Source organism: Lepisma saccharinum, chromosome 1 (genome assembly GCF_977018435.1).
Source record: "Lepisma saccharinum chromosome 1, izLepSacc3.1, whole genome shotgun sequence".
Classification (NCBI taxonomy): domain Eukaryota; kingdom Metazoa; phylum Arthropoda; class Insecta; order Zygentoma; family Lepismatidae; genus Lepisma; species Lepisma saccharinum.
The window spans coordinates 70,772,975-70,785,507 of record NC_139229.1 but is presented as its reverse complement, the minus strand read 5'-3'; the positions used below and the strand labels follow the sequence as shown (position 1 = coordinate 70,785,507).

At 37.8% G+C, this 12,533-nt stretch overlaps 1 protein-coding gene across 1 annotated transcript in view; it reads right to left on the bottom strand.

The window, feature by feature from the left end:
• Positions 1 to 12,533, bottom strand: part of LOC145978802 (pancreatic triacylglycerol lipase-like) — a 39,401-nt gene that overhangs the window by 15,046 nt on the left and 11,822 nt on the right. The window contains exons 2-4 of the mRNA XM_083111648.1: positions 8,222 to 8,368; positions 5,639 to 5,877; positions 866 to 1,103 (exon numbers count right to left, since the gene is read on the bottom strand). Coding sequence (XP_082967774.1) covers positions 866 to 1,103; positions 5,639 to 5,877; positions 8,222 to 8,368 — 624 coding nt within the window. The remainder of the gene's footprint in view (positions 1 to 865; positions 1,104 to 5,638; positions 5,878 to 8,221; positions 8,369 to 12,533) is intronic.

Below are 12,533 nucleotides of genomic sequence, written 5' to 3'. Positions count from 1 at the left end.
GCAAAATAAGAGGGTCAACGATATAAGAGGTCTTTCAGATTCACCGGTTTTGAAATCTCGCAAACAATGGCGTGTGTATGTCCTTATAAATTAAGACGAGACTAAGACGAGACTAAGAACTAACTGTAGATCTTCACTACGGACCTTGATTTTACGCAAATGTGATAACGTAGAAAAATGTTATTTGTTGGAAAATATGTGTTTATATATGTGCAGTGGTGTGTTCTAAACACATTTTTCATGCATTCGAAATCGCGAATTTTGTGCGAATTGTAGCCTTTTCCATGAATTTCAACACATTTTGTGCTTACAAGACGAAAAATACCGCTAGGATTCAACATTTCTTGTGTTCTAGGCTTAAGAGAATAAAATGAACCATATTTACGCGTACATAATATTTTTTCAACATTTTATAAAAAAATAACCTATGGTGCGTGTTATGTATGGAATAAGTCGTACAGCTACATAAAAGCACATGTAAATGGATGTGTCCCACGATTTTTCACCTCCTATAGGATCGTTTTGCAACTTCGAGCAAAGTGGTGCGGTTTTCGCGGAGATCGAGTGCGCACCTATTGTCATACGTTAGCCGTAACATCGGTCCCGCGAGAAATGTAAAATAACTTCCTCAAAACGCGTTTCTAACCTTTAAATCACGGGGAAAGCCATGTGACTAAATTAAAATGCTTCTTTAAAAGGACAACAAAGGTATAATTTTAGGTATATTTGGCAGGAAAAATGTAGGCTAAAATAAGAACGCGAATTTTGGGAAAAGTAACAGCGAAAAATTTTGGCCATACTATGAAGGAAATTGAGGAGGATATGCAAAAAAGCAGCAGCAAAAAAGTACAGCGGCTATACCAACCTGTAATGCGACCCAGCATGATTGCCTTCTTGGCCAGAGCCTCGCCCACGTAGCCTGCAATGTGAGCCCCAAGGCTGAAACCCACGAGATGGAACTCGGAGGCGTTGGCCCCCGTTCCGAGCATCTGTTCCACCATCCTGGTCAGCTGGGAACCCACAACTCGGGAACTGACGACCGCCCTTGGGTAAACCAGCTTGGCTCCTCGCCTCCAATCGACAAGCACGACATTACAGTCATCCTGCAAGGGAAATCAAAGTTCATAATTGTTTTACAACGAGGAGAAAATTACTAAGCTGTTCGGGAAAAAAACACTTAGCAGAATTTAAAATTTTATTATTTTAATAGCAAACCTTGTATAATGCAGGGTTAGTAAAAAAGAAGGATCAAATTTCAAAATGTTATTTCAAAGAAACAATACACGACAGGAACATTATTCGATAGATTAACGTTCAAAGTTTTGATGTAGGAAAATTTGTTTCGTTCGTGGCCTAACAATGAGTTTTGTGTGTTACAATTTGCGAAGTGTAAATCCGTGCAAGTGCAACCTGAATTCCGCCGTAGATTCAACAAACACTCATAAGTAAATTTACGGGTGGCATAAGAAATTCGTCGAGGATGGTTTGCATATGCAAAGGGAAAAGTCCATTGGACGTCCCATGAAAACGTCGAGGTTATACGAGAGCCATAGAAAATCTGGGCATTCCTAAAAAAACCAGCATGCCTGCTACTCTTCAAGATGTGAAACAGTTCAAGGCTTGCCTGTGTTGTGTATATGCAGCCGTACAAGTTGCAGTAAATGCAGACATTGCACTCTGGCGACTGTGACAGAAGGTTCGAATTTTGCGTTGCACTTGCACAATGTATTCACACTTAGCAACTTGTAGCACGCAAAACGTCATTGTTAGTATACGAACGAAACCAAGTGCCTTACAACAAAGCTTTGAACCTTAATCTACCCAATGATCTGCGGATTATGTTTCTGCCGTGTATTATGGTATTTGTTTGAAATCGGATTTTGAAATCTGATCTTTCTTTTTGACTAACCCTTTATACATGTTGAATCATCACTGTTTAGATTGATTTGTTTTATTATAGTCGACACTAAGTGATGATATGAGGGGACACTCATAAAGAACCCCCATGCACGGGCCGAGATTCGGACACGCGACCTCTGGCGTCGTAGCGCGCTGTGCTAACCACTGCGCCACGGAGGGCAATACTATTTAGAATCCTTACACATGCCCAATATAAAATCATACTTGTAACATTTTCTTGAATTGATTCAGTGTGACTTAGATGAAAGCAATAAAAATCGCAGTTTGTGACTTATGTCCCCTTTCCCGAAAACCCTAGATATTATTGTGATTTTCAAATGTAATTGTATTATTATGCATGGTGAACTGGCAGCTATGGCCAATTGTAATAGTCTATGAATGCAACTACATTGGACCTTGTTTATGTATGGCTTTATGTTTTAAAATGTAAATCCACCTGGTTATAAATTTAAATATACACTCTTCACAAAACGTTTGGAATATTTTTACATTAGGCACAACAATATTATTATACAGGCAATAGGTGATAGGCACGGTGGCATATGTCGGCGAAGAGACGAGTACTTCCACCAGACAGGTACCATGTGTTGTTGCATTCCAAGGCCGTGTCTATCACCTATTGCCTGATACAGTAAAACCTCGTTAATCCGGACCCCGATAAGCCGGACTTCGTTTAATCCGGACAGGCAAAAGGCAAAAAGAAGAAGAAAAAAGCAGAACGCAAGGTTTTAAATGTGGCTAGAAGTCAACAAGAGAACTTCCCAAAGAAAAGGCAGTCAACCACTGATGAAATTCTGTTTTCCGCAGACTTTGTACAGTGGGATCCACTAGTATTACACGGCAAATTGTCCACGACTATTTTCATAAATTTTTCTCTTACATCCTGTATGTTTTTAAGTGATGGATTTTATGTATGCTGGTGCAGAAGTTGTCAACAGTTTGTTTTGAGATTTCTTTTAATTTTTGAAGCTCTTATTGCGTCAAATAAAGCGCACGAACATGGTGATGGACAATTTGCACGGTAATACTCATGGATCCCACTGTACTGTTCTGTATAGTGTATTTAGGCCTATGCCCTTTAAATACACAATAATAAACGTGTTTTGTTGCTATAAACGAAGTTTTAATGCACTTTCTACTGTTCTTTTAGGTTATTTCAGTTAATCCGGACATTCGTTAAACCGGTCAATTTATCCCTCCATTACTCCGGATTAACGCGGTTTTACTGTATAACAATATTCCAAGCATTTTGTGAGGGGTGTATTTATTTATGAAGTTCCACTCTTGACATGCGTATTTCTGTTTATGTCATGAAGATTAAAACATAAGAATTATTCATTAATATGGAAACAGGAAAAGATAAAATATACGACTCATTACCGAGAACAAGAAATCATAAAGTTTATATTTGGTTATAGTGGTAACGTGGTCACCTTGTAATCAAGGGGTCCCGTATTCGATACTAGGTGGAAGCACGATCCCCTTTTTCACATAAGATAAAATATATTACAAAGACGTCTAACAAAACGAGATCATATTTTGCCGTCCGACGATATAGAGGTTGAGCAGGTAACACCAATTAGTTTTGATTGATTGAATCCATATTTTTGGGTGCGTCAGCACTTAGGCTATTTTGCACCCGTCACATTGTACGGTGTCCAGCTCCTTACCATAACTAAAATAAAACTAACATAACTTAACTGTCATACCGGACCAAAATATTTTTACTTGTGTTAAAAGCTGAAGCTGTAAAGGGGCACTCAGTACACAAAAGGACAAAACACAGGACAACACACACACACAAGGATTATACTAGCCATAGGTACAGACGCCAGAGCCTCGTTTGTCTACAAAATTCAGTCCTAGCGTGTGTAAGAATACTTTACATTGATTGGCCGTAATGAGGTGTTAACCCTATTTTTTTAATATTCGTTATCTTTAAGTCTCATTTCTCCCACTTTTGGTTAATCGAACTATGAAGAACAGAAATGATTAGGTGACGTGATTGCTGATCTTGAAGGGACAGGAAATCTGTGACCTGCCAAAAATAAAAATGATGAAGAATATGGTAACAGCATTTATGATTGGTGCCCATGGAAGGGGAGAGAGTCTCGTGACCATATCTGTAATATGGAAACATTTCTTACATATGAGGAAATTTCTCTTACGTGTCTGTATTCTTTTTCCCTATTTCTGTTCTTCTATCTTTCTTTCTCTAATCTTTCGTCTTCCTTCCTATGTCGTAGAACGTCTTCTTACTGTCTTATGTTGATTTTTCCGCTTCGACGCCAGGGGTCCCGATTTCGAATCCCGGCCTGAACATGGCTGTTTGTGAGTGTCCATTCATACATTTCATCATATCATCATTCACCTCCATCTTCGCAAATATTTACTGTATTTTTTATATTGCCTAGTTTTCTCCTGTACACTCTCACTAGCTTCATTTACTTCTCTTCCCCTCTTCTGTCATTCGTTCGCTATATTTTGTGCTACTTCTCTATCAGGCTTACTTTTCTATCTTTCTATTTAATTGTTTGTTCGATTATATTTGTATTCCCTTCCCTATTTCCCTCCCTCCCTATCGCTGTTTGTTTCTTTCTCTCTCATTTGTTCACTGTCTTTCTCTCTCATTTGTTCACTGTTGCTTTCTCTAACTTTCCTCTCTCTCATTTGTTCACTGTTGCTTTCTCTAACATTTTCTCTCTCGTTTGTTCACTGTTGCTTTCTCTAACTTTTCTCTCTCTCATTTGTTCACTGTTGCTTTCTCTAACTTTTTCTCTCTCGTTTGTTCACTGTTGCTTTCTCTAACTTTTCTCTTTCTCATTTGTTCACTGTTGCTTTCTCTAACTTTTCTCTCTCTCATTTGTTCACTGTTGCTTTCTCTAACTTTTCTCTCTCTCATTTGTTCACTGTTTTCTAACTTTTCTCTCTATCTCTGGTTGTTCTTTTATCTCTTTCTCTCTCTCTCTGGTTGTCCTTTTATCTCTCTCTCTCTCTCTCTCTCTCTCTTTCTCTGCCATTCATTTGCTATTTCGTTACCACCCTCATACCCGGTGGAGTCACGTAGTGGTTCGGATACGACTTGAAACTGTAGGTCCAGTCCCGAAAATTTTCTGTGTATAAAGTGGACTTATCAATCAATCTCACTTATTTGATTTTATTTGTGTTCCCTTCTCTCTACTTTTTTCTTTCCTTCTATCTCATTTCTTTGTGGCTTTCTTTCACTATTTCTCTCTGTGGTTGTTCTCTTTCCCTCCCCCCTCTCTCTCTCACCTTCTCTGAAATCATAATTTTACAGTAACCCGTAATCATGTCACACATTTTAAAATTGTATAAATGCAACTTCCGAATACCAATATTATCTAATGTTGATCGAGCTTTGAACATTGTATGAGGCAGTATTGTAAATGTCCAGGAACCCATAAATTCTAATGGGTTCTATTGGGTTCCTTAACAGGACCGAAACCTTTTTCCTCGCACAATCTAAATTCGGTCCAAGTAGCGTATTGTTTCATTCAAAAAAGATTCCTTGCCCGTATTTGAATTGATCCGGAAAAAAAGGGTCCCTGGACCGAATTGAAATACGTTAAACACAAAAAGGTTCTTTACGGTCTAGAACCCATTTACGCTTGCTAATTTTCTCTCGTGGGCGGGAATCGAAATTATTTAAAATTCCTGGACCTTTAACAACCCTGGCCTGAGCCCACTTGTCACTTACCAGAGCGAGGAACACGTTCTTGTTCTCCACGGACAGTTTCCCGTTGGTCTGCTGCTCCCTCACACCGTGGATGATGACTTTGGTCGGCCTCTTCGGGTTGTAGTTGGACCGCAGGAGCATGTTTGAGCCAGGGACCAGGGGCTGGGGATTCTCCGGGTTGGCCCTCGTGAACAGGAAGAACTGTGCTCCCGACCCCTCGGTCCGCCTGTTCATCCTGAGTGAAGCGCATCCTACTGTACCTGGAAACAGGATGGAACAACCCTTATAGTCAGTGATCAGCAGCGCCCCTATTTTTATGACAAATCACCTTTTTTTTCCATATGTAGTATGCATTGCTCTTAAGTATTAAAATCCTGAATATGTACCTATGATTATAAAAATGTTAATTGAATTGTGCACATTTACTATTTTTTAAGTTTCAGGTAATTTTTTTCAAGTATTACATCATTTTTCGGTCATTTTTTCAAGTTTTACGTAATAATATGGTCTTTTTTTTGGCGCAGTTGTAATGAAAGTAATGTAATTGCATTACGTTTCTCCCATTCATTTTTATCCAGGATCTGACATTTGTCGCCTTGATGTCGGTTACAATGAACACAAGAATTTTATCGCCACGCGATTGTAGGAACAAAGCAACATGCTGCTCGATAATTTTGTATAAGGTAAGATTTTTACAGATTTTTAAACTTAACATTCACATACACCTTGAAATTTCAGTTTTAACGTTACAGAAGTAAAAACTATGCCGTACTAATTGTCATATCCTGAAATAAAGACAAAAATTTTAATTAATTTTTTAGGTCATTCTATTGATATCTTAGGTCATCGAAATTCGGGTCCTGGTGATCAAACTTCTACATTTCAAAAGTAATTTTGCTACAATTATAGCTAACAAAATAACACGTGGCGCAACCTACCGACTGCCGGTCTCACTCCCACCTGTCGAGGTGGGAGATCATCCAACCAGTTACGAGGTGACGTGTGGTCAGCACGACGAACCCCCAGTCGTTGTTGTAGGTTTTCATGACCTGGTTACGCTACTCATTCGAAGCTCCCCAATTTCCTCACGATGGTGGGTGGTCAACGGTCCCATACAAAGGCCGAAATCTCAGGAGAAAAGTTGTTACGCTTCCCCCAAGAGACTCGACGCTGCGAGCGTCCCGTAGCCGGAGTCCAATGCATGACGCCTTAGACCACTCGGCCACGGTGCGGGACTACATTTATAGCTACTCTTCCCAAAATGTAGCTTCGCTACAACTACAAGGAGGGGTCACTTGTCCCCCGTCCCATCCTCTCTGTCTCTGTCCATCTGTTTGATGTCTGTGCATCATGAAAAAGTACAAAGACAAGGAACTTTTCAACAAGTGATAGATTTTTATGGTAAAGGAAGCAAATCAAATCCAGTTTTTATTTAACCCGGGATCGGTCGCGCGCACACCCTTGTTTTTCAGGCATATTTCACCGCATTGTATTTTTTTCTTTACCTCTAGTAATCTGTTTATTATATCCCTTCTTATTTATTACATTTTTCTTTCAAAATGTTTATTTGTTTTCAAACAGCGAAGCGAACAACCATAATACATAGCGCATGTTTCTCAAAGCTGCCCTGAAGAACTCTGATGGCAAGTTCCATCTGTGCTCCACAAATCTGATATACAGTTGAACCTGACTTATACATATGCCAAGGTGAAGAGAAAATAAATAATACGTATAACTGAGAGTTACTTACAAACCAGATTTATATACCATGTCATATCATTATTAAAATACTTAATTACATCTATTTTAAGGAATAAGATATACGTAATACAGGTTAATTCTGTCATAAAGTGGTAAATTAACGAATCTAAAAGTTTGATTCTTAAATACACAACATTTGTCACATTATTAGTGAACATTTTTGACACTGAAATACTACAGTAGTCTATAGTTTTAGTACCCAATTTTTTTAAAAAGCAAATCGTCTAAAATAGCATTTCTTTTACTAAGGACTGTGCAAAGTGTGGTATAAGCTATGCCAAAATCTGCAGCTATTTCAGATTTAGTTTCATGAGGATTAGCGTCCGCTTCCCATATAAATTTTACTTTCTAGTCAAGCGTGTAACTTTCCCTCCTCCTGTTGTCCATTGCTGACCAGTAGCAACTGAAAACCATCACATCTGTGACATTGTTGTAGCTTGGTTACGTACAAATCAACTGTATATTATGAAAATTAGTATGTATAACACAGAATTACGTATAAATGCATTACGTACAAATGATGTTTAATTAACACGTTTTTAAATTATATTTTGCCGGGAGCTACAGTAATTTACGTATAAAACAGAATTGCGCAGGACTGAGTTACGTATAAAGCAGTCTCAACTGTAGTATAAAATCACTTAGACACTTTTGTATTTTCTATTAACGCGACAAAAAACATGTAACTACGAAAACTTACTAGAAACAGCTTAAACTTATTGACTAAATAATACACAACCCTAAATTTTTAAAAAAATAACGTAACCGGTCGCGACTGATCTCTGATCGTTGGTCTTCACTAGTACAAACAAGTTGCTCAAGCCTGTTCTAGAGGTACCTTACCTTGGCATCCTATTTTATTTCTTCCTCTTCTTAACTTGAGATTTCGGTTGAACGTTGATCTTATGGAAATTCTATGGTCACCATGCTCTATGGAGTCGTCCTCATAGTATTCTTCTTGTCTCAGGGCCTTCTTCACCACATTGGAACCTGAAGAAAGGAAATTCAGTAAAATTCGAGTGATTTTCTGTTTTCATAACATATATTTCGCATATCTTTCGTTTATTTAGCCCTACAGTATAATTAAATGGTAAAACAGTGCGCGTTATATTTCTCCATGTGCGTGCAATTTTGCTTGGCTTTGTTAATAGTGAGTGTTCAATAAAATACATTTAATACACCGTATAAGGTAGGTAAGCAATTGGTAGCCTTAGTTCCTAAGGTCACTTTGCTAAAATCATATTAGTATTTAACATAGCTAACAAATTGAACTATATTAATGTACCCAGTTCCCCTCTGGAGCACTATGCAGAAAATCAAATGTCTCGGGCTTTCAGCACCAATTTTATATAAGTTATCGTGTTGAGGATCGAGAGGTTTGCATATCGGTCAGAATCGCTTACTAGGCCCGCCTGGCTGGTCGGGCGGGTGAGTAAAACTATAAACCTGGGTTTTGACCCGTCAAGCATCGAAAGCCCACGGGTAACTGGAAGGCCTTGCAAGACGAAGCTCGCTTATCTTCAGCGAACGCTCATTCCGGTTTTGCACCGTCTCCAGATACATGAGTCACGCAGTCACCGTTGCCAACTTTTAGATTCTAAACTGTTCTAGGAGCACTGAAAATGTTCATCACTTTTATCAATTTGAAATTGCAGACATTTATATGGTAGAAAACATTTGTATCACTCAAACCCAGTGGCGGCGATTGGGTTCCAAAACTAAGGGGCCAAGGTGCAAAAGTGGGGGGGGGGCAAGGACAGTTCAATTTCCCTTGATACATGAGGTTAGCGTGGTGCAAAAGTTTCAAAAAGTCGGGGGGAGGGTCAACTGCACTTTCTCGGCCCCGCCCCTAATTATCGCCACTGGTGACACCTGAACCAAGTTTCGCAAAAAGTACCATCGTAAATATTTTGGAACTTTGTGTGACTGGTGGTTCTTCTACATTATACTTTGGGGGGGGGGGGTGATCCGATATGGCGCAGTGGTAGTGTCGTCGCATTGTAATCAAGGGGTACCGGGTTCGATACCCGGTGGAAGCATATGGTGGTTCGGATCCCACTTTAAACTATAGTCCAGTCCCGATTAGCCTTATTGTGCATAAATTGACCAAATAAATGAATCAATCAATCAAACAGATTTTCTCTCTGGTGAAATTTTGAGAATTCAATATCCGAATTAGTTCCTCAAGATCCCCCCCTGAACACTAAGGCACGATGGTCCATAAAATGGAACATGAAATCAGAATTTGCATTGTAAAAGGTTTTTGAATATTGTCATCTCTTTCTCGTCGTTCGCTCATGTTGTTGTAACACCAGTTAGCCTTGTTTCCATGATATGAAAAACTCAGTATGCAGACCAACGCAGAAATGTATTTTATTTTAAAACATAAACTAAACGTAACGTTTCAACCTTCTAGCAAGGTTTTCTTCAGACTCTGTACCCAGTACAAAAAAAAATGTTGTTGCTAGTTATCTAGTTCTACAGTCCGCATTGGTAGTAATACGATGCAAAATATAATTATTGTTAATTATTGTTAGCTTGTATCTTCATACGAGTGCAAATAGCAGGCAATGCTACTTACACATTCCAACAAACGAACAACGTAAAAATGAAACCGAGAGGAGATTTACGATTTCAAGACCAGAAAAGTGACATAAAATGAACAAGACATACAAACCAATTTGAAGACCTTCCAAACAAATTTGGAAAATGTGTGGTAGTTGGTTTGACATAATAATGAAACTAATTTGAGAAGTTACAAAAATCTTAGGTGCAGTGGCGTAGCAACATATCGCGAGGCCCTGGGCGAGATTTGAATGCAAGGCTCCATCCGTTCTTTAAGTTTGAAATATCAATGTGAATCGATATACAGTCATCAAGGAAATGTCAGCAAATTATTATATTTATATAATAGCCCATAATAATAATTAATTTCTGACGAAAATTATATTTAATAGTACGCGAAAGAGAAATTTACACTTGGCAGAGCTACATTAACACGCTGCTGGAATTTTCATTAACCAAGGCAGTAGTAATAGTACGTTTTTTAAGATGTTCTTTAGACAGTAAGACAACTGAAATATCCTTAAATAAGAACCTTTAATTATAATATATATATTATTTAATGAGTCGTTCTTTGTTTCCTCATTTCAAAATTTGTAGGATGTAAATGTCACAAACCATGGCTTAAGTAGAAAATATCGAAGGACGCACATAAAATGTCTGTGCTTGATAGAGCGGGGGGAAGGGGTTGCGCTAAACCACAATCCTGTCTAGGGGACCAAAGTATCTACCTTCAAGGTCTTCGACACGATCGGTTTCAACATCAACTAATCTTAAAACGATAGTCATTTGCACCGTAAGTGTGAAATCTTTGGTGTAATCAATTGATACAGCTAATTTGACTTTTTTAATTAGCGATTTTGCCTTTGTTGCACATTAATTGTACCAGTTTACTTTGAATTTAGGGCTTAAATGATAATAATAATTGTGAATCTCATTTTGTTGTTACGTCTTAATGTTCTTGTAATATTAAATATTTGACGCAGTAGCATAACAAAATCGTATAGTACGCGTCCGCAAGAAACAAATTTGGGTCCCTCAAGTACAGTCAGATTCTTCCAGGAAATGTATGTAATTACTTAGAATGGCTGGCTGGTTGTGGCTACACTTACATTAATAATTATACAAATCGATGCTCTACCTCTGAATTTTCACATATTACAACATATCTTTCTTTGACATTTATGTATTCAAAAGAAGAAAATACAAATACTTACTTATCCTCTTCCCCGCCCCTCTTAACAACTGGGTGGATAAAAATAATGTTTTTTAAATTATTTTTTATTTTTTAAATTTAAATCGATCTTTCCTTTGACATCGTACACATAGACATATTTTTTTTTAAATAGAAAGGCTTTTTCTGATAAACGGCCCTGTAAAATATTTGAACAGTTTGATTAAAGCAAATAACAAATTACATGTAAATATGCATTTCTCTGTTTCTGGAACTGAACATAATAAACCTAATATGAAAATATTTGTTAAGTGTGTTAATGATTGATTGATTGATTGATTTAAAAATTGTTTGGGTGCGTCGGCACTAAAGGCCATTTTGCACCCTTCTATGTATACGGGGAAATAGCCCCTTATCTAAAATTCTGACTCAAATCTTAAAAAGGGGTGTAAATAGCCCCTTGGGAAAAAATTAAAAGTGCAAGGTTATAAAAAGACCTGCACGAGACAAACACAATACATTAAAAAGTCAGAACAAACAAACTAAAAACCTCCTTACAGACGGTGGAAGAGTCCAGCTCTTCGTAAAAAACTAAAAACATTTGATAAAATGCTGCTGTCATCACCCAAGAGGGATGACAAACAGCCGGAAAGGTTAAAAGTCTGCCGGAGGTAAGCAAGATCGACACTTTCAACGAGAATGTGTCGAATGCTTAATAAAACATTGCAAACACGACACAACGGAGGGTCCAGCCCTTGCAGCAAGTGACTATGCGTTAGACGGCTGTGTCCTAGACGCAGGCGGGTAAGAATGACTTCTTCTCGCCGAGAGGGACGGGACGAGGAACGCTAAGTGTGTTAATGAAACTATTATAATTTCAGTAACGTTTCTTCCAGTGCAAATATAAATTCTGGATGTACTTTATAATTTTAACTTAAAATAACATTCACAGTCTTAGTAGCCGAATTTTGAGGTTTTAATGATAGTTATTGAATTTTAAATCAAAGGAAATTTAGGTTGGTTTTTTTTTTTTTCAGATGACATATTACATTTATTTTCGTATGAGCTTCACCCCATCAGGACATATATTTTGTTTCCTTTATTTCCTTTCTTAGAGCATAATAAACACCATTAAATGAATACGAGATTAATATACTTTCACAAAAAGTGATTCTGATATCTACAAATTTCTTGTGGACATTATTTTGTAATTTTATTTAAAGTGATTTCAATAAGTGATTTTTTCAAATAGAATTCCCCAATTTAAATTTTGATTTAAATCAAACCACCTTGCTTAACAGAAAGCTGGCTTCTGGGCAACGAATGACACATTTACTTCACAACATCATTAGATCTTTCCCTTTCTCGTTCAAGAGTGAGATTACTGAGTCCGGTAAATTTTGGCTGAATCATACCATT